The sequence below is a fragment of the Lates calcarifer genome, linkage group LG17 (genome assembly GCF_001640805.2).
Source record: "Lates calcarifer isolate ASB-BC8 linkage group LG17, TLL_Latcal_v3, whole genome shotgun sequence".
In the NCBI taxonomy this organism is placed as follows: Eukaryota; Metazoa; Chordata; class Actinopteri; family Centropomidae; genus Lates; species Lates calcarifer.
In genome coordinates, this window is record NC_066849.1 from 11,589,087 (window position 1) to 11,610,601 (window position 21,515).

General features: G+C 43.7%; 1 protein-coding gene across 6 annotated transcripts in view; it reads left to right on the forward strand.

Moving 5' to 3' along the window:
• The window catches only part of tle2a (TLE family member 2, transcriptional corepressor a), a 39,458-nt gene that overhangs the window by 14,967 nt on the left and 2,976 nt on the right, over positions 1-21,515 (forward strand). The window contains exons 3-16 of one of the 6 annotated variants that reach the window (XM_018673416.2): positions 7,341-7,404; positions 10,734-10,778; positions 13,213-13,275; positions 13,678-13,782; positions 14,286-14,496; positions 14,913-14,929; positions 16,029-16,124; positions 16,794-16,838; positions 17,522-17,683; positions 18,194-18,320; positions 19,335-19,531; positions 19,890-19,969; positions 20,687-20,936; positions 21,259-21,506. In XM_018673416.2, coding sequence (XP_018528932.1) covers positions 7,341-7,404; positions 10,734-10,778; positions 13,213-13,275; positions 13,678-13,782; positions 14,286-14,496; positions 14,913-14,929; positions 16,029-16,124; positions 16,794-16,838; positions 17,522-17,683; positions 18,194-18,320; positions 19,335-19,531; positions 19,890-19,969; positions 20,687-20,936; positions 21,259-21,506 — 1,710 coding nt within the window. The remainder of the gene's footprint in view (positions 1-7,340; positions 7,405-10,733; positions 10,779-13,212; positions 13,276-13,677; positions 13,783-14,285; positions 14,497-14,912; positions 14,930-16,028; positions 16,125-16,793; positions 16,839-17,521; positions 17,684-18,193; positions 18,321-19,334; positions 19,532-19,889; positions 19,970-20,686; positions 20,937-21,258; positions 21,507-21,515) is intronic. The other 5 variants (XM_018673417.2, XM_018673418.2, XM_018673419.2 and 2 more) reach the window with 5 other exon arrangements.

Genomic DNA, 21,515 nt, shown 5'->3' on the forward strand with positions numbered 1-21,515 from the left:
TCATCATTTTAAATGTATTTCAATTGTTCTCCATGATGTTTAATTACAACATGCGACTGAAATGGCAATGAAAATTGTTTTTATTACTTCACTAGTATTAACTGAAGGTTTCTTGTGTTTGTGTGTGTGTGTGCGTGTGTGTGTGTGTGTGTGGCGGTCACCATGGAGCCTAGTCATGCATGTCATCTTGTGTTGAGACATATGTTACTTTCAGCTCATAAAACAACCATTATGCAGTAAAAACCGGAGTTATCCTTTACCATTGAGGGCAGCACAATAAAAGCACTTGACTCTCCATAATAGTCTAAATCTGACAGGCTGTTAGATGCCAGTTTGCTTACCAAAATGAAACCCTAAAAAAAAAAAAGTCAGTTTGGCAGCATAGCAGTTTTGGAGAGGACCAGACAAATAGTGGTCAGAAAGATTAGCAGTGTCCTTGTTTAGTCCAAGAGCAGACAGGTCTCACCACAGATCCTCATCTGATTGCAGGCTACACCTTCATGTAATCAGGCTCACTTGTTACAGTATTCACCCTGCAGGGAAAACATGACCTGAACTCCTGTGGAGACGGACACAAACACACTGACCTATTCAGACAGACTCCGAGTCTGATGCATGTCCTTAACACACACTTGCACACATGTATGGGCCTCCCCAATTACCTTCGCACACAAATAGATGTTGTCTAGAAATAGCAGGGCTTAGTTGTGTATTTTGGCTGCAGAGAAGGTGGCTGGATTCTGATAGATGCTGGATTAGACGGCAGGAAAGAGACGGAGGGAAGGGGATTAGCGCTGATGAGCTGCAACTGTGTGTGTGTGTGGGCGGGAGGATGGATGGGTGGGTGGCAGGGTGTGTTTCTAAATTTGTGTGTTGCTTGTTGGGTTTGGTGCGTGTGTGGTTGGTATGAAGGGATGAAAAAGATTACTATGGAAGCTAAAGAAAGGGAAGGGTTAATTAATTAAAGGGTCATTGGTGGGTCAATGGCCCTGATTTTTGCTGTGTGTGTGTGTGTGTGTGTGTGTGTTAACTATCTAAACAGGCTGTAATCAGCAGACTGAGGAGAGACGGGAGGAGCTGCTGACACAGAGCTCTCATTACTCTAATTCTCTTTCTATACACACACACACACACACAGGTTCCTGGAAAATGCAGGCATGATTGTATTATGACTGATATATATATATATATATATATATGTGTGTGTGTGTGTGTGTGTGTGTGTGTGTGTGTGTGTGTGTGTGTGTGTGGTCTGTAGAGGAAGATAGGCACCACTCCACTTACATGCTGTCACTCACCACTCAAGAGTCCCTCCACTCGTCTCTGCCCAAATACTACTCAGCAGTATTAACGACTGATACATACACACTCATTCAGAGTGTGTCGTCCTTCAAACATTTGGCTGTCACTGGATCAAATGCTAAATTTTGCTACAATTAGAAACGAGAAAGAGAGAGCCTAGCAATACTGACTAGATGTACCTATTTTGTACAGAACGCATGTTGAACTTGCACAAGCATGTTAATTTTTGACCACCTCCTGTGTTGGTCTGAATTGAGGTTATCTTTACAGCACATGTACCCAGATAGGCTGCGTGTATACAGATACAATTGGATAGAATAATAGTCAGCATCCTCTGCATTTAACAGCCTGTCTGTCACTCATGATGATTAAATTATATTTGCTTTAAGGAGGACTGAGGCTTTTGTGGTTTGTTTATAGTTACGTGTGCATTTTATTTGTGGGTTGGTTTGTGTGATATAACCTCTCCCTCTTATAATTGTGCGTGCGTGTGTGTGTCAAACATTTCTGAAAGAGCTGCCCTTACAGTGGGTTTGGCAGCAGAGAGGGGTACGGTTGGCCGGCTATTGTGTGACAAGATCCCAGCTTTGTTTTCCGCACATGTGTGTAGGTGTGTGTGTGTGTGTGTGTTTGCTCTTGTACACACCCTTGAGAGATGATGAAAGAGTACACAGGCGAGTTGGGTGGGTCCCCGGTGTGTGTGAGAGTGTGTGTGAGAGCGTGTGTGTTTGAAGAAAGAGAGACTGGGAGAGAAGCTGAAGGTTCTTCCAGTGGAGCAGAGAGGAAAGGTTGATCAATAGTTAATGAGATGTAAAGTGAACAGTCACATACCTGGAGGCTGGGAGGCTAAATGGTCCTGACACTGTAAAGGCACGATACTGGTGGAGTCACTACACAGCTCCTATCAGCGTGTCTATATATATGTGTGTGTGTGTGTGTGTGTGTGTGTGTGTGTGTGTGTTCTTTACTAACTGGTAGGTCTGTATTTGTGTGGGACTTGGTGTCAGCGGTGATGTCTGTTTGCCAGGACAACGACGGCTTCCAATCCTCTCATAGATTGCACCATTTGCAAATCAATAAGGATCAAGACGTTTTATGTGCTGTGATGTTGCTGCAAATGTTTTCATGATAAAAAATATCCACATCTCTGATCATTTTAATCATTTATCAGGATGTACTCATTTTTTAACATGTAGAAATGAAATAATTAGTCTTTTTTTAACTCAAATATTCCAGCTCAGTGTGAGGATTTGTTGCTTTTCTCAGTATATTTGGGTTTTGAAGTTTTGATTGAACAAAATGAGCAACCTGAAGTCACGTTCTTGGCCTTCAGGAAATTGTGATGGACATGTATTTTCATAGACCAAATGACATTTCATGGACCTGAAAAATAAAAAATAAAAAACGGCAAACCTGATCAATCAAGAATAACAGGTAGTTGCAACCCTGGGTATCATTTCAAATTTTCCAAAACCCAGGTTGATAGGATACCTGATATTCAGCACAAATACCAAAGGATACAAAGCCCTTCTATCCTCATAAGTGTTCAGTTTTGCCTTTACAAAAACATTGCCCTAAAATGATTTAAGATTATTACTTTAGAAAGGAAAAAGTAAACAAGGGTTTGACACCAGCTTTCGGTACTTTATTGTCCATGATACTCAGTGCTGCGCACACACTGTACACAAAGAGCATTGAGATTCATGGCTGCAACCAGTGTTCATTTTTGTTACTTATTAATTTGCTGATTGTTTTCTCAATTAATTTGTCTATAAAATGTCAGAAAAAGTTGTCTTAATCTTAAACTTGCACTTCAACCATCAGTCCAAAAAGATATTCAGATACTATCACAGAGGACTGAGCTAACCAGCAACTATTTTGATAATCATGCTATTTCTGTTCAGTTCTTACTTTTCTTATATAAAAACATACCAGTCTGCCCTCCTCTCGCACCTTTACCTCCTCTGCTCTGTAGTGTGTAATTGTTAAGACCAGACACACGATTGGCTGGTGGAAGGAGGAGAACTTTTTTCTTTAACTTGATTGGCTTTTTGGGTTATCATTTGCCCAACAATTTTACAAAAAGCACAGTCATCCTGCCGTATACTCTGCAGAGCAATTGTGCAGCTGATTATACTGTGTTTAATCTTCAAGGAAAAAAACCCCACAATTATTACCGTTTTATCAGTTGGCATAGACCTTTTTAGATTCTGTTTTTGCTGTCCCACTGCTCGCACTGATGCCTTTTTGTGGAAAGAAAATCAATGTTGTCTTAAATTGTATCTCTGTGAACACAGTTAGAAAATATTCTCAAACCACCAAAAGCAATGGACAAGTGTTTTATAGAAAAGAAAAATATAAAAATGTCTTTGTTCCTTTTGCAAAATAATCAATGGGGGAATAGTGGAAGTGAAAGTATTGTTAAGAAAAACAAACAGTGGAGGAGAAAGAGTTGACATTTTTACAATACCCAGTAGCCTGTTTCAAACATGGAGACTAAAAAGGCAGTCGGCACATTTCTGCAAAGTGCAGGATCTTAATTAGACGCTTCACTGTCTGTAGGCTCTTGTTAGAGAGTGTGCCTGTGTTTATATAGCACGTTTATGTGTATGTGTATGTGTCGGTGTGCATTCTTCATACTGTATGAATACTGTGTGTTTTCTTTTTGTATGTCAACATATATGACATATAGGCTGTAAGCATATGTTAGATTAGTGCACACACACACACAAACACACAAATGCATCCATGCTTCATGTGGCATGTTTATGTTTCTGTGTATGTGTGTGAAGACATTTTGTGTGTGTGTGTGTGTGTGTGTGTGTGTGTGTGTGTGTGTGTTCAGTACCAGTGCAGCACTGACAGAGCTGTCTGAAGGCTGGCAGGCTGCAGATTTGTAGCGCATTCGGCTGATCATCTTATCTCCTGTCACCGCCAGTGAAAGATTGGAGGAACCGAGCCCACCGACACACACTCACACACACACGCGCACAAACACACACACACACACACTGAGTTCTATCTCCTTTTTCCTTTTTTTTCTTTTTCTTTCTCTCTGGCTCGCTCACTCAGTCTTGTTTTCTCCCTGTGTTGCTGTGTCTCTCTCCCCATCCTCCAAACCTACTCTCCCTCCCTCTCTCTCAGTAAATGGTGCTGAGCCAAAGACTAATTATTACAGGCAATCATTTCGACATGAAATACCCACTTCCTGCTCACCGCTCTCCTCCCCTCTCTCCCTCATTTTCTTCCCCCCTCCACTTCTTTTATGCTCCTACAGTCACATAATGGCAACACATACACACACACACACAGACACACACACGTTGGTCTTTCTATACTTATAAGGACACTCTTGAGTTCCCTAGCCCCTTACCCAAACGTAAACCATCACAACTAAATGCCTAACCCTTATACTAACCATAACCTAAATCTAAGTCTTAACCCTCAAACAGCCCTTTGAAGTTTTGATCTGCCAAAATGTCCCCACAGTGATGGTTTTGAACAAAAATGTGGCTACACAACCATAGAAAGACACAAAAAGACTTGCGCGCGCACACACACACACACACACACACACACACACTCACACTCTAATAATTTCATTCCTTGAGGAAAGTCCATTTTGTGGGGAATGGTTATTGCTTTCTAAGTGTGACCTTGGGGTCTTTCCGGTAAGCACAAGAAGTGCCCATCTGCACATTTCTGTGTGTATATGTGTGTACATTTGCTATGCAACCTTGTAATGCCATTGTGCAATTTCTGGAGCACCCTTCCAAAAACAGGAGCGATTTTCAGGTATAGAGACATTTGTTTTCTTTCCTCGCTCTCTTTTAGTGGTGTTTAATAGCATGGCTCTGACTGCTGCTCATTTCTGCCCTGAATGGTCATTTTCAAGCTCCTTAAACCATACCTCATATAACCAGTGTAAAAGGCACACATTCATGAACAATGATTCGATGCACTGTCACCACACATCTTATTTAGAGCTGGAATCATTGGTCAGCAAATTGATTGTTACAAAAAAATGATCAACAACACTAGTACATTGGTAATACACAGTATTTTGTGAACTTTTGGCCATTTTATGCCTTGACTAGATAGGTGAGAGAGGAGAGAAAGATATAAAGAGAGAGAGACAAAGAATGACATGCAGCAAAGGTCCCCAGCTGGACTCCAACTGACGAAGGAGTAATCTTTCCTACAAAACCAAACACTCTCTTGTTCTTGTTGCTAATTTTCTCTGCTCTAGATAAACTTGGGGTTTTTGGGCTGTTGGTCAGATTTTTTATATATTTCATAGACAAAAGGATTAATTAATAAATCAAAAGCAATCAACTGATTAACTCCTGATGAAAATAAGCTTCCGCTATAATCACAGCAACGTATTTTTAACAGGAATTCCACAGCAGTCACTATAATTATCTCTGCGCTGATCAATAACGGTTTCTGTTTTGTGTGTGTGTGTGTGTGTGTGTGTCTCTAGTCGTTGCTGTGCTTCTCCAAGCTCATCCCAAGTTTATGTTGTGATGAACACACTGGCAGCCGTGCACACAGTCGCATTAGTTCTCAGCCCAGCTGTGAGTGACTTCTGCCGAGAGGCAATTCCACTGTAATAAAATCTATAGGGTGGGGGCTGGGCTGGAGTGGTTTAATCCTCATTTCTTCCCTCCACCACCACCACCACTACCACCACCTTCCTCTCCCACTCCTCGTCCTGCTTCTCTCTCCCTCTCCTCCTCGTCCCTCTTCTCCTCAACTGGCTGGCAATGATAAATGAGTCAATTATGTGTGTGTGTGCACGCGGTGCTGGAGAAGGGGAGCGGATGGGAACGTTATTACCTGTTGCGGCTGGGGGTAATGTTGCGGTATTAATCATATTCTAATTTTCCTCCACCAAACGACCAGCCCCCCCACCACACCCCCACCAACATCCCACCTCACAACTCCACGCCACAGCCCCCCCCCCCTCAAATCAATCTATCTGACGCCTGCAAACAAGTCGGTGTAAACTGCCGAGGGCCCAAAATATACTACCTCTCGGGAGGGACGGGGGAGATGGAGGTGGAGCAGTGTGTGTATTTCTGTATGAGCGTTTGAGAGAGTGAGAGAGAGGGGATATGGGGTGAGAGAGATTGAGAGAAAGTTGCAGAGGTAACAAGGGAGGTGTTTGTGTGCTTGGACCTGTACATATTTAGAGATGGAAGTGCAAGTGCGTATATGTGTGTGCGCGCGATAATGCTATTGGCATTATCCAGTTTTAGAGGACGCAGGGGACTGGTTTGGGTGCGGGGAGAGACAAGCAGACACAGAGGACAGAGAGGAATATAGGACACATGGGAGAGGTGTTTGGCATCACCTCAGAGATGTGTGTGTGTGTGTTTGTGTGTGTGTGTGTGTGTGCGAAGGAGCTCCCAACAGGGCCTTGTTGTAGCTGTGGTAGCCTGACTCGCTCACAGACTTGAGGAGCACATATGGGTCATGTCCTGAACAGAAAAAGAGAGAGGTGATTGTCAAAAACAGAAAAAAGGCAGATTTATTACACATATTCAGACAGAATAGGCACATTTGACCCACGTAAACCAGAAACTCAGACTCCGGTGAAACTTGGCAAAGTGTGCTGTGGAAGGTTAAAGAACAGGGGAAAATGCTCAGACAGAGGGACATAAAGACAGATAGACTGGCTGGTAATTGGGAAAGCAACAAAATGAGGAGGAGTGGAGGGAACACAGATAGATTGAAAATTGTCCAGAGACACCTTGGATGTGCCTGCCTGCCTGCAGTTTTGGCTGGATTTCAGGCTCTGAGCGTGACTTCGTCTATTTCTGCTCTGCTCTGAGGTGATAATGGGCTGTCAGCACCCCAGTCACCCTGCACCCTCCTCCCCCACTGAGAGTGAGAGAAAGAGAGAATGAGAGAGAGAGAGAGGAGGAGTAGTAATTTGTTGCCATGTTGAGAGTTGCATTACATGTTTTTATTTGTAATGTGATACAAATCAAAACTAACCTGTTTTATTTTTTCCACTCTTGTCTCTCTTGCAGCTTGAAACTGGAGTGTGAGAAACTGGCCACAGAAAAGACTGAGATCCAGAGACACTACGTTATGGTGAGGCACACACACACACACACAGGCCGTGTCTCTTTGCGTACACTCACAACAAGTGCAGTGCCAAGTCCGCTGAATCCCTTTCATCTGCTAACAGCTGCCAAACAACACCCACCAAAAACCACGCACAAGACCACACACACTACCACACGCACACATATTATACGACTGCAGAATAAACAGCACTTACATGGGCGTGCAGTCTTGTGCTTGTGTTTGCGAATGTTTCTTTTTGTGTCTAAGATATGTACTCCTGGGCCATCTGTTCAGGCCTGCGCATAGAACCTCATACTCTTTTGGTACCAGTGTGTTTGTAACACTGACTATCAAACTTTCAGTCACTGAAAAAATGGCTTCCAGTGTGTGGCCTGATTAATGCTCTATCTATTCTTTGGTCACACTGTTCCTGGTATCAATCAAAATTTCACATGTTTGGGAAACGTTCTCGTATGAGTGCTTGTGTTCAGAGAACAATACACATATGAGATCTTTGACATCTTTAAATGAAAAGAATTATTGAAAATCCTGTTTATATATGGCAAGGTAAGTATCATTTTAGTTATGAAACTGAGATAACATATTGGCACTAGTGTTGGACATTTCAAACAATTATTTTTATTCAACTGAGAATGCAACATAAAAATATAAAAGGAATAGTTTGATACTGTTCTTCAGTGTATGTCTTGCGTTACATGACTTGAGCCAAGTGGAAATCAAACTTTGAACCCTCACAGAGATGTTGCCAAACTCTAGCAGAGCTGAAATGATTAGTCAATTAATCGCTCACTTGACGAACAGAATGTTAATAACTGATGAAACGTTTAAGTCATCCTGTAAGCAAAAATACCAAAAAGTACTTGTTTCTTGTTTGTGGATATTTGCTAATTGTTTTTTTTTTTTAATTACAGTAAAATGAATAACTTTGGGCTTTAGACTGTTGGTTATTCAAAACAAGAAATCTGAGTGTGTCATCTTGGGTGTATGGTAAATTATGATTAATGTGTCAATATTTAACATTATAAATATAACATTTTTATAGCTGAAATGATTAAATTAAAATAATCACAAGATTTATCTATCATCAAAAGTGTTGTTATTTGCAGCCCACTGACTAATTCAGACTTGAGGTTGTTTCACTGCTTTGTCACTGGTTGTCAGTCATTTGCCCCCACACTGCCCTGTTGTCTGATCACACGTTGCAGATAGTCCCATAAGTTTGATGCTTTTGCATCTCATCACTGAGGGCAGGGGAAGCTTTAGAGGTGACCACGTGACAATGGTTTGGATCCCAGAATGCTCCCTGAAAATTTGGGCATTTAAACAAATGAAGCTTACGCACTTTCTCCTCTCAGCAGATGATAGCACAGGAGCATTAATGTGTTTCTTTACTCTGTGTGAACATTTGCGGCAATATGATTGTAAAGGATACATGATCAACAAATCTTTTCTCTTGGTAAAGAAAAGGCCAAAATCCTTTGTCTTTCTTTTTTAACTCTGCAAACCTCCAGTCTTGATTTACCTGTGATCAGAGACGCACACAACCACAGCTGACTGAGTGTGGGCTGCCCAGAACCTGCTATGCCAAAAAAGAGCTATGTGGCAATCTTGGCACAGAGAAGGGACTGGTGTGGGGATTGAAGTTTTAGTGATGGGGAGAGGGGGTAGCTGGCATCAAGCACAGGCCAGGTCTCCTTTCTTGGCTGATGATTTGGGGGAGTTTGGATGTTGCTAAGCAACAGGCGAAACTTGGCACACCAACTGCCAAGCAGAGCTGCCAGGAAAGGCGTCTTTTATGGAGGCACACAGACAAACACACACAGAAAGAGGAGGGCGCACACTTGCCGAGAACACACACACACACACACGCATGGAGGAAAACATGCACACAAAGCGCATAGATACACACGCCTACACAGTTGCTGACTTGTGCTACAAACACACACACACACACACACACACACACATGCGTGCTAACTGCCAGGAAAGATGTCTGGAGAGAGAGGACCCCTGCCATCTCCTTTCCCATCCTGCCAGGCTGTTCTGGCTGCCCAACTGCCAATCTCCTCTCTCCACAACCAGCCACGCTGAAAAGCAAATGTCAGCCTGTCACTTTTCGAGGCATCTGACTTTAAAATGCTCTCCTTTTTTCGTCCATCTCCAAAGGTAGAGAGACCGACAGAGCTGCTACTGCATTCCTCACAGCTCCTTGTACTTGTGGATGAAAGCTAGGGTCAGAAAGCTCACATTAGACATGATTATTGCAATAGTCTGTCACCTTACTCTGCCTGGTGACAATTTGCCTGCCTCTCTTTGGGTTTCTGGCTTCCAAAACGTGCCTCAGGGTCATTTTAGAGCCATTGACTTTTAGCGGAGTCAAGGTGAAATTAGTGGCGATGTGCTTTTAGGGACATATGGGCACTTCAGAGCGCACATGCTTGGGCTGGCACTGTCTGAGGCGGGAGCATAGGAAAAGATTTTGTGAGTGGCTCAGGGCTCACACTGTTGAATTTATTTAAAAACAATGACCGAAATGTCATTTTATGTAAATATAACATCAGTTGTAAGGGACAGCAGAAATGTTTCATTTGTGTCATTTAAAGAAAAAAGAAATATGTTACTTTGTTTCTCTCTGTTGAGTATAAGGCAGGCAGCATTCAAAAATTTTGTTATTTTCAACAAATGTGAAAAGACCAAAACACTCAGTTCAGTCCTATGTTGTTAATGTTTTAAAAACAGTTCATAACAATATAGACAAAAAAACATTGATTAAACAAGTGTAAACAGTGTATTTGTTGGGATCCAGACCTAGCAGATTAATACATATTTGGTGAACTAGTGAGTATATCTGGCAAGCCCACTTAATTCATAGTTGGTTTTGAGCTTTCCATGGGATTTGTCGGCAGTAGGAAAAATATAGACGTAGATGAGTTTGCATTCTGTTATTTGTATCATTTTTTTATAACTGCTGCTGGGATACGAATATTTCCAGCTTTTTGGAGATGAAAAATAACGTGCCTTGAACTTAACATGCTATTTTTCATCAGGTCTAATGATTCAACTTTAGAAATTTCCATTTAATTCCTTAGACAAGATTTTTTTTTTTGGGTTAAGATTTAAAATGCATTGTGCTCTTCTTTCCTTATTCAGTCTTTTTAAAATGTGCATGTCTGTCTATAAGCGCAATCCTGTTGTAAATAAATATTCTAATTATTTTTTAATAAAATCTTTCAAGCTTTACTTTCTCCACATATGAAAGCCTTGTCAGTCTCCTTATACTCTGGTTCATGTACAATCACATATATTAATGGATGTTCTCTCCTGTATTTCAGTATTATGAGATGTCCTACGGCCTTAACATTGAAATGCACAAACAGGTGAGTGAACTCTCTCTCTCTCGTCCTCTTTCTCTGCAAATTTACAGGTCTCTCTCCCTCTCTCATCTCCCTTGCCTCATACTCCTAAAGGTTTACATTATTCTCTTGCATCATTATCATCACTGCCTCCCTTCTTTTGCCCCCATCAGCTCCTCTCCCAGTAACTAATATTTTTCAGGGAAGTGTGTGTGTGTGTGTGTGTCTGTCTGTGTGTCTGTGTCGCTTTCTCTCTGTGTCTCTACCACTGTAATGTCACTCCTCTCTCTGATGGACCTATATAGCACCGTTATGCTGTGGAGGCGTTAATAGGATCCACAAACAGAATTCATTTCTCCACCACAGACAGATGAGAATACTCTGTCCTTCCCCAAGCCTTCAGAACAGCCTCCCCTCTCACCCATCATAAATCCCTGTCTGTTACTGCCTTTGTGCTACCTCCCTCCATCCCTCCATCCGTCCACCCATCCATCCCTCCCTCCCACTCCTGCCCTGCTTCTCCATCCCGTTTTCCTCTTTTCTCCATTCCTTTCAATTGCTTGTCTTTTTTAATGCCTCTCTCTCTTAATCTCCATTTCTTCACCATCCCTGTCTCTGTTTCCCTTCCTCTCCATTGATTTCTCTTTCTCTCTCTTTATCTCTTTTTTTTTCTTTGCACATCCTCCCTCCACCTCTGTCTCCTTGCAGACATACAGTCCATGCTGAATTTCACTTTAAATCAGGTCACTGCCTTCCTGCCGTCTACTCTCTCTTTCTTTCTCTCTCTCTCATTTCATTTCGCCATCTCAATCGTTTCGCTTTTGACGTGCTGCTGCCGCCACTCCACCCCCACCCCACCCCCCACCCCAATCTCGATTTTCCTCCCCCGCCTTCCTTCTGTTTCTTCTTTCTCTATCTCTCCTCTCCCTCCCACATCCTTCGTTCATTGGCTGTCATTTCCTCAACCCAATCTGCCCTTTTCCTCCTCCTCTCCTTCCTCCACCTCCTCTTTTCATTTCCCCCCCTCTCTCATTTTGTCCTCTCCTCTTTATCCTCTTTTCTCTCGATTGCTCATGTTCTCTCTCCCTCTCTCCCTTTCTCTCTCTTTCCTGAAGATGTCATTTAGTAGTTGGAGTTCTCTAACAAGAAATCATTGTGTCTCCCTTGGGGTGGGGGGTGATGGATTCAGAGGATGGAGGGAAGGAGGAAGGGGAGGGGATGGGGGGCAGTGAACACGCCGCCTGGCTGAAAAATGGAGAGTTGAGGGAGGGAGAGAAGTGGGCGAGCAAGAGGAATGAGAGAGAGAGAGAGAGCATGAGAGAGGAAGAGCGAGGAAAAGGGAGGGGGCGGAAGTTCAGTCCGGCATCAATAAATCACTTAAGAGGGAGAATGGGGTGGGGAGTGTGTGTGTATACGTGTACACACACAAACGCACATTATCACACATGCTAGCGCACACACTCACACACACACACACACACACACACACACACAGAGTCTAGCTGTCAAGAAGACAAACAGCCTGCGGCCATAATGATGTTGTCATGATCTCTGCATGCATATCATTACTGGCCCTAACGGTCTTGTTGGGCCTGCCGCTAAACGTGTTTGTGTGTGTGTGTGTGTGTGTGTCTGTGTGTGTGTGTGTGTGTGTGTGTGTGTGTGTGTGCGTGTTAGACATCACATGGCAGCATTTGTAACACTGATTACTGCACTAATACGAGGAAGGGAGAAATGTAACAAGGGATGGGTGGAAAGAGCGATAAATGGAGTGAGATGGAAAGAGAGATGGAAAGAGAGATGAGGGGAAGGAGGGAGGAAGAGTTGGCTGTGTAGTAGAGCAGATCGAGACAGACACACACCCACAGCAAGAATCACTGACCCCCAGCAGGAAACACAAACACACATATACACACACACTCAAGCATGCAAAGTGCAAAAACACACACAGACATGCAAGGACACACCAGAAACGCATTCGTACACACACACACACACACACACACACACACAGAGGGAAAAGCTGGTGAATCTTGCATCTTTTCTCCTTCTCTTTCCCTCTCTCTCTCTCTCTCTCACCCTCTCTCTTTCTCACACACACACACACACACACACACACACACACATGCACACGCACACACACTCACACTCACACTCACACACTGTGTGGGCTGGCTGTGGCCACAGCAGATGCTGTCCATGAATATTTTAGCCAAACTCCCTGGCAGAGTTTCCATTTGCATGGACCAGATGTAAGCAGCTGAAATATTTACCACACTGGCCCTGGGAGAAACAGGCCACAGCCACGATGTATGTGTGTTGTGTGTGTATGCGCATGTGTATAATCTTTATGAATTTGTGTGTCCTCATGTTTGTTCATGCTTAATCTTGGCTGTGCAAGTGTGTGTGTGTGTGTGTTTATTCATCAAAGTGACAGTATCTTTTTTTTTTCTTTCAGACGGAGATTGCCAAGCGGTTGAATGTGATCTGTGCTCAGCTCATCCCATTCCTGTCACAGGAGGTGTGACACAGACACACACACAGACACACACACACATGCACTACAGTATTCAGCAGTCTCTCTCCTGCCTGACAGCAGCCCACACAGAAGGCATGCACATGCACACTACACACATTTATCAATATCTCCCTCTCTCACACACACAGAGCTACAGATGGACAGAACTTCAAAGCACATTCATTTTCCTCGAACGCCAAATGCTTGCATGCGTTCAAATGATTCCCAGAGGGGGAAAAAACAGTATTTCAAAGATTTTGTTTGAGAGTATGAATACTCTTTCATACTAATTAAGAATTACATGTGATTAATATTAATTCAGTTTACAGAGGTGAAAAAAAGTTTTGCTGTAGTATTGAATTCTGAGTCCACCTGCATTCACTGACCTCTTGGTTTGTTCCACAGCACCAACAACAGGTGGTCCAGGCCATGGAACGCGCCAAACAGGTGACCATGGGGGAGCTAAATGCTTCGATAGGGGTACGTGGGCTCCCCCCTCTGCCTCATAGCGTGTGTACCGTATACTCCCATTTATTTATTTTTCCTTCTTTTCTTTTCCTTTTAATGAGGCAAACATCCTTTGGCCCACATTAAAATATGCTGATTTACTAGTTAATATTTCATTTCTTTTTTTTTTTTTAAATTGTGTCCTTATCAGCCCAAAAATATCAGAATTAAATGATGGGCCTGGGTAAATGGCCCATATAATTTTCCAGATTTCTTAATGAAAAATAAAATTCATTGTGAATTAAAACCAAATTTTCAACAATATTTCAGTTTTAGTTGTCACTTTAGTTCCCATCAGATTGATCTGGCTCCAGAGCCACTGCCCTGACCTCAGTATTTCCCTCTCGTGCACATCGCAGCAATTAGTTCCCTTCCTTTCCTTCCTCCTTTCCTCCTCTTGATCACTTCCTATCAAGCCACTTCCTCCAGTGCTTGTAAGTCACCCAGATCTCTTTCTCCTGTCTCCTCTCCCCTTCTGTCTCTTCTTCTATTCCTCCACTGTACAGCAGCAGCTCCAGGCACAGCACCTCTCCCAGCACGCCCAGGGTTTGCCAGTGGGCCCACACCCATCAGGACTGCCCCACCCTGGCCTGGCGCTTGGCGGAGGATCCAGCCTGCTCGCCCTATCCGGGGCTCTGGGGGCCCAGCTGGCCGCCAAGGATGAGAGAGCCCACCTTGAGGCAGCAGCGGCCGCTGCTGCTGCGGAGCACCACAGAGGTACAGGATCACTTTAAATGATGCATGTTTACTCGTTTTATGCTTCAGTGTGTTTTCTCAAGGTAAAAGTGTAAAACTCTCGATGAGTTTAGGACCAGGACAAGAGCTGGATTGCATTCTTGGAGATGAAAACGTCTCTCTGAGGTGGGAGTAGAGTAAACACTGGAGCTTGGCTCGATGGATTCTGATGATTGGCTTTGCTTTGGATTTTTGGCAGGGTGCAGGAGTGTTGCTGATAATAACACTCCTCAGGGATATTTTTCCACTGAGTCATCAGCTGCAGAGTGATGTGAAGTGATGGCGTATAATCTTGGATTTCTGTGTGTTTGTGTTTGTGTGTGTGTGTCCTTATCTGCATTTGCTGTCCTGTGGCCTGGTACCTGGTTGTGTTGGGTGCTGCTGTCTGGAATGAACAGACCGTGAAGCAGGACCAGTAAGTACTAATTACACACATATAGGTACTCTCACGCCTATCAACTCCTCAAAAGCTTTATGTGTAATTCTTTTTTTAAAATGATTTCTTAGACTTTAAAACTGTAGAAATTTCAAAATAAAAGTTATAAATACAGATATCATACTGAATTTTCTATAACTATTTATTTTATGTCTTAAATGATGCATTTGACATTGAGTCAAAAAAGAAAATCTGTAAACTTTATTTTATGGGTCCAACTTTAAAATGATTTCATAACAATTTCCACGAAGTTTCCTGGAAAGAACTGTACCACTGTAATGTGGTACTAATTACATGGGGAAATAGGAATTTCTTTAAAATAAGTGCTTCATTATAACAGAAGTAAATAAGCATTGCCCGTACATTTTGTACACAAGTTCCATACTCTGTTCTCCTTATACATTTATTCAATTATATTTTACATTCGGTAGGTTTTTCTAGGAAATTATTAGAAATGTATTTGCTGATTAAAAGCTGTTGTTGATTAAAAGTACACAGGTTTTGGCAGCTTTGAATGTTTGAGTCTAAAAACGGCATCTTACTGGCTTATGTGTCTTTGGCTTGTAGACAACCAGACTGCAGTCATCAATGCTGGTATCTGTATGATAACAATTAGATCTCAACACCACATTGCTGTCACTATACAGTTGTGACAATACTGGTTTGAAAAAAACTGTCAGTGCCAAAATACATTCAGACCACTTCACAGTTCTTTCTCTGGCCAGAAAGAAAACTTGAAGCATTCTCTTTCTCCCTCTCACTCCTACAGTGAGCTGGCCAATCGATGCAGGCTGATATTCTTTCGCATTCATCTCCGCAGCTTATGAGCCCGACGTGATTTATGCAGTCCCTCTCACCTCATTATCACCCTCTTCCTTCCTCTCTGCCCTCACTCCCTTTTTCTTCACTCCTCGCTCCTTTCCACCGTCTTCTCCTCCACCTCTTTGTGCCCCCCTTTCCCTCCCCTGTGCACGCCTCCCTTTTTTACTCTTTGCCACACTCGCCTGGCCTCACTCTTCTCTCAATTCAATCCACCCCTCTCCTTTCCCCCTCCTCACCCCTCCTCTCCTCTCTGCAGAGCTCTCTCTCCAATGGGGATAAGGGTCGCGCCGCAGACTACCTCAGCAACGGGAAGAAGAGGAAAGCTGATGAGAAGGAGTTCATGACAGACTATGTGAGGACGCTTTCATAACACTGTTAAATGTTTAAGTAACCGAGGGAAAGTTTCACCCAACCTTGCCAGTCCTTGTCAGATAAGACCACTGGTGTCTGCACAGTGGACTTCAGAGACCTGCTCTCTTTTTAGACAGTAATTGAAATATTCACACTCCCTGCTGTCATTACTGTGCTATTGGTGTCATTGTGGGAAAGCAGATATATTAAACATTGTGAGGGATTATTTTCTGCCTGAGATAGATTCATTTTGAGCAGATTTTTTATTATCAAGTTCAGCATTATCGCATTGTGCAACCTCAAATATTAAAAAACATGGGCAATGCCTTTGAGGATTTCAGCTCTCCAAGTTAAACATCCAAAGTTAATTAATTACATTTGTAGTGTCTATTGCATTTACTGTACTTTCAACCATCTCAGGCAATAAAATGTCAAGATGGGTTGTTTTCATTTTCTTCAATTTGCAATCCAAGAAATGAAAGCTCTTGGGAAAGTGCAAAAAAAATGTCTTAGAAAACATTTTCAGATGCATCAGGTTATGCACACACAGACACCTCTGTTTGTGTATGACTTGTGTGCGTGTGTGTGTTTATATTTCTACATGTAATCTACATAACATCGTACAGCAGAGGAGAATATCTAATCTCTCTTTCTCTCTCCTCTCTCACAGGGCAGCGATGCGGATAAGAGTGATGATAATTTGGTGGTGGATGAGGTTAGTAGGCGGCCGCTGGCCTATCTTGGCCTCACTTCACCGCTTTCATCTGCATACATCATGTAAACACACCCAGCAGGGCCATCTGAATAATCATAATAACAACAATACTCCCCCTTGTCCTCATCCACCTCTGCCTGCCCTCATTTCTCAGTAAACAACCATAAAATACATAGGCACACATGCACCTCACTGCGGTTCAAACTGTCTACACATTTTAAAAACCTTAATTTACAAAGCTGCTGGTATTGGGCTGTTGAAGTTTTATGAATGAGTTCAGACAAAATGGGCAGGAAGGTTGTCAGCGGCTGGAAAATAAAGATTGTTTCCCATGAAGATGACATCCAAATGAATACCTAGGTGTCCACTGTGCATAAGACAATAGTGAGTGGGTGCCTATACCTACACATAGAACAGGACTTTCACACATTTTAAACACGTTAGGGAGTGATGTCTGACTGGCCAGTCATGATTACAACTTGGCAAAAGCCAAACCACATTCATAATAGCACCTGATTGTTGTTTTTAAGTCTGACTTGAAACACAGTGAACCCGTCAACAAACTAAGAGAACACTGATAGATTCAGCCTTCAGTCCTAAAACACTACACAATGAATGATTTAATTAACATTACTTCTTTATTTCTTCCTTGTGTAATACATTTTTATTTGTTTTGAATTCAGGACCCGTCGTCCCCCCGCAGCGTGCAGTCCTACTCGTCCAGGGAGAACGGCTTGGACAAGATGCCTCCGTCTCGTAAAGAAGGCCCACCACAGGCCAGTCCCACCTCCCTGGCCTCCTCCAGCAGCGCCACCTCCCCCTCCCGCGGCAAAGAGCCCCCACAGGTAAAAGAACGCATCTGTGTGAAAGAACACATGGATTTGTGTGTTGTGAGGTGGACCGCACACAGACATAAAAAAGAGAAATTTTGGGGGTGATATTGTCACGTGTGCACCGCAGACATCTATGGAGACAGGACACACATGATATATTTCAGCACAGGGCATCAGTGTTTCCATGCTGTCAGCACACACTGTCTTCTGCTGTTTTGTTTGGGGTCAGTAGTTCATCTTGGAGTTATTATGGTGTATATTCAACATCCCACACACATTCAGTCTGGGGTGCTGAAATCCCACAGCACTCCTCAGGTCCCATCTGCCCTCAGTCATCCTGACTTGTCATTCTCTCTCTCTCTCTGTTTTTGTCTGTGTGCTTTTCATTGCCATTCTTCTTCCTCCTCCCCGGCTGGCGTCGTAATTCTAAAGGCAGTCTGTTTATTTCACTTTTCATTCTCAATTTATTTCCTTTTCCCTCTTTGTTTACAACATTTCTCTTTTTATTCTCCGCCCTTCCAGAGGGAGAAGTCCAGCACTCCAGGTATGAAGCCGGGGACCCCTATGTCTCAGGAGTCCAACACCCCGGGTCCAAGCGGACCCCCGCAGTTCAGACCTGTCCCGGGCAAGCCTGGCGTCGACCCCCTCGGTAAGATCTTCTCATGAGCTTGCTTTTATTCCCCCAAGGAACACATCGTCTGTATTTGATTGTTGCAAGGAAGCACTGAGTTTCAGAGGACCTTAACTTGATGTGAAGTGTAACTGTGAGGCTTGCTGGTATTACTGGAAAAAGTCTTTGTTGTTTCTTGCCATGTTGCTGAGGAGACTAAAAAGACAAATGTCTCCAGCCCTTCTCTCAGGGACACAAGCTTTCACTGCACACAGGGGATCATTTGAAAAAAATACTGAATTTGTATTTGCAGAGGCAGCTTTTTAGCTGGTCCTGGCTTTGTTACATGCAGTGATTCTATCAACACCGGGCCACGGGTAGTTGGTATGGGTGTCAGCCAGCTCCCCACCACCGACCACCATCTGGACTTAATAAGCAGCTGTGGGCAAAAAATATTCAGTGCGCCTCACTTTTTAAATGGAAAGATTAGGAGAGGTGATGGACTGTGACTGTGAGCTGCTTCATAATGAGCCTCCATCTATTCCAGTGTATCTCTTTCTCTCTTTTTTACTCACATCACCTGTTAGCCCCCCACACCACTTTTGCACGCCCACGTCATTGTGCATGCATACGTACACGCCTTTAGACGCAGCTACACGTGCAGGAGGGAGGATACAGAGGACGTTTATATGAGCACACACACATACACACACACACACACCCCTAGGTTCTGGCTAGCTGCAGGAAGGTAGGGTGACCAGCAGGGGTCAGTAGTGGTCTAGTGCTGCAGTCGGTGGTGTTGTCCTGCTTTTTGTGGCAGCTTGTTCACAGCCTGTCAGTCACAGCTGTCTCACACACTGACAGGCTCTGCAGAGGGAGTCACCTTAATAAAATGTGCAGCCTTTCTATCCTATGTTTAAGTGATATTTAATTCTCTTGGAAAGACATGGCATTCAGTATTCTTTGCCTCAATCAATAATTTGTTCACTTCTATAATTCACAACAAATTGCCTCTTTCCTATCTTTTCCTCCCTCCTTCCTTCCTTACACCAGCTCTTGGTCTCAGAAACCCTCTGGCGGTGCAGGGAGCATATCCTCCAGGGGCCTTTGGACTTCCTCCTCCAGGGGTGAACGGGGACCTGCCCGGGGCGGCGGGCTACGGTGCAGGCCTCCACTTGGTCTCCCCCCAGATGAATGGAGCTGCAGCGGCGGCGGCAGCAGCTGCCGCAGGCTACGGGCGGTCCCCTGTGGTGAGCCCAACGCTCTGCAGATAATTTGTCTTTCCAGTGTCACTGTCATATGTAATACCTCAGCATATAAACCTGTCAGGCTGGGCAAGAAGCGGGATATTCTATATACAGGAAAGAAGGGAGAGGGGTGGGAAGAAGGAGAGCTTGTCATTTATCGTTAAGAATCTCTGACCTTGGCTCTTGAAAAGTCTCTTTACTTTTATATGATCTCATTTCATTCTGATCTTTCATCTGATACTGTCTCTGTATTACCCATTTATATGAGTGCCTTCTTCTCCTCCTCCTTCCTGTCTGCTCTAACCAGGGATTTTTTCAGGGATTTTTTTTCCTCACATTAGGGTTTCTGTGTCTCTTCCAGGTGGGCTATGAGTCCCCACACCCACATATGAGGGTCCCTGGGCTGTCTGCCAGCCTGCAGTCAGCCGCCTCCGGAAAACCGTGAGTTTCCTCCTCCTTGCCTACTATCATTCAAATCTTCACCTGTTCACTATTAACTGCAAGCAGGTTCTCCTCAAATTTCAATCTCAACACCAGCGGAATAAAAGGGGAGAAAAGATGAAGACTGAATGGAGAATAGGAAGAGAATATTTTAATAAAAATATAGTTTGGCGCCTCCAGAACTTTGTTAGGTCTTCAAGCACAGCACTGCAGCTCCTCTGTTTAAATAAAACAATATGTGCTCATACATCAAGAAAGTATTCATCCTTTAAACAGTTGTTAACAATGAGCCTCCCATGTCTGGCTCCATTTTGTTGTCTGGAGTATATTTCGTATTTCTGCAGATGAATGGCCAGTGTAGATGAAGTCAGTGATATTTGCAGAGCAGCTTCAATAGACTCAAATAGTTAAAGACAAAATTTTTTAGTTATCCAGATACTGGTAAATGTCTGGTTTTAGTCACTCAGTGTCAGTCTCCTAAAGGTATTTCTGGGTAATTCAGAAATCGCAAGTTCAAGTAGATGAGGTAGATTGTTGGAAAAATGTCTACACATAAACGTTATGAAACTTTTTAGCAGCCTTAAATGTCCTTGTACACTTTATAGTTAAAAAAACTCCTCTTTTAGAAACTGTCAGTCTGATTTAATGTTTTTGCCACAGCCTTTAATCTCTCATTTATTCATCCTTTTCTGTTCCCTTCCATCCTCCTTTCTCCAGCGCCTACTCGTTCCATGTGAGCGCAGATGGACAGATGCAGCCGGTGCCCTTTCCCCCAGACGCCCTGCTGGGCCCGGGAATCCCTCGCCACGCCCGTCAGATCCACACCCTGAACCACGGAGAGGTGGTGTGCGCCGTCACCATCAGCACCTCGACGCGCCACGTCTACACCGGAGGCAAGGGCTGCGTCAAGGTGTGGGACATCAGCCAGCCGGGCAGCAAGAGCCCCATGGCCCAGCTGGACTGTCTGGTGAGACATGAGGGACGAGGGGAGACCGTTAGATGGATGGTTTTAGGGCTCATATTTAAAGTCTGTGGACTATCTTGTGTCTAGTACTACCAATAGTGATGCTCTTGTTTTTTACACATAAAAACACACTTTAGATGATGAATTACCTTTGTGTTATTGTCCTAAAGCCACATCCTCCAGCATCTTTATTTATTGCTGGGATACTGCTGTAGCAGCATGCTTAACTCCATACACATATCCCCTTGTCGTCAATTACACTGAACTACAGCATATATCATTGAATATAAATGTTTATATTTCTCGTTTTATCGTGGCCAATCAGAACAGGGATAACTACATCCGCTCCTGCAAGCTGCTCTCCGACGGGCGAACCCTGATCGTAGGCGGAGAGGCCAGCACGCTGTCAATCTGGGACTTGGCCACGCCCACTCCCCGCATCAAGGCGGAGTTGACGTCGTCCGCCCCCGCCTGCTACGCCCTGGCCATCTCCCCCGACAACAAGGTCTGCTTCTCCTGCTGCAGTGACGGCAACATCGTCGTCTGGGACCTTCACAACCAGACGCTGGTCAGGTGAGTGAG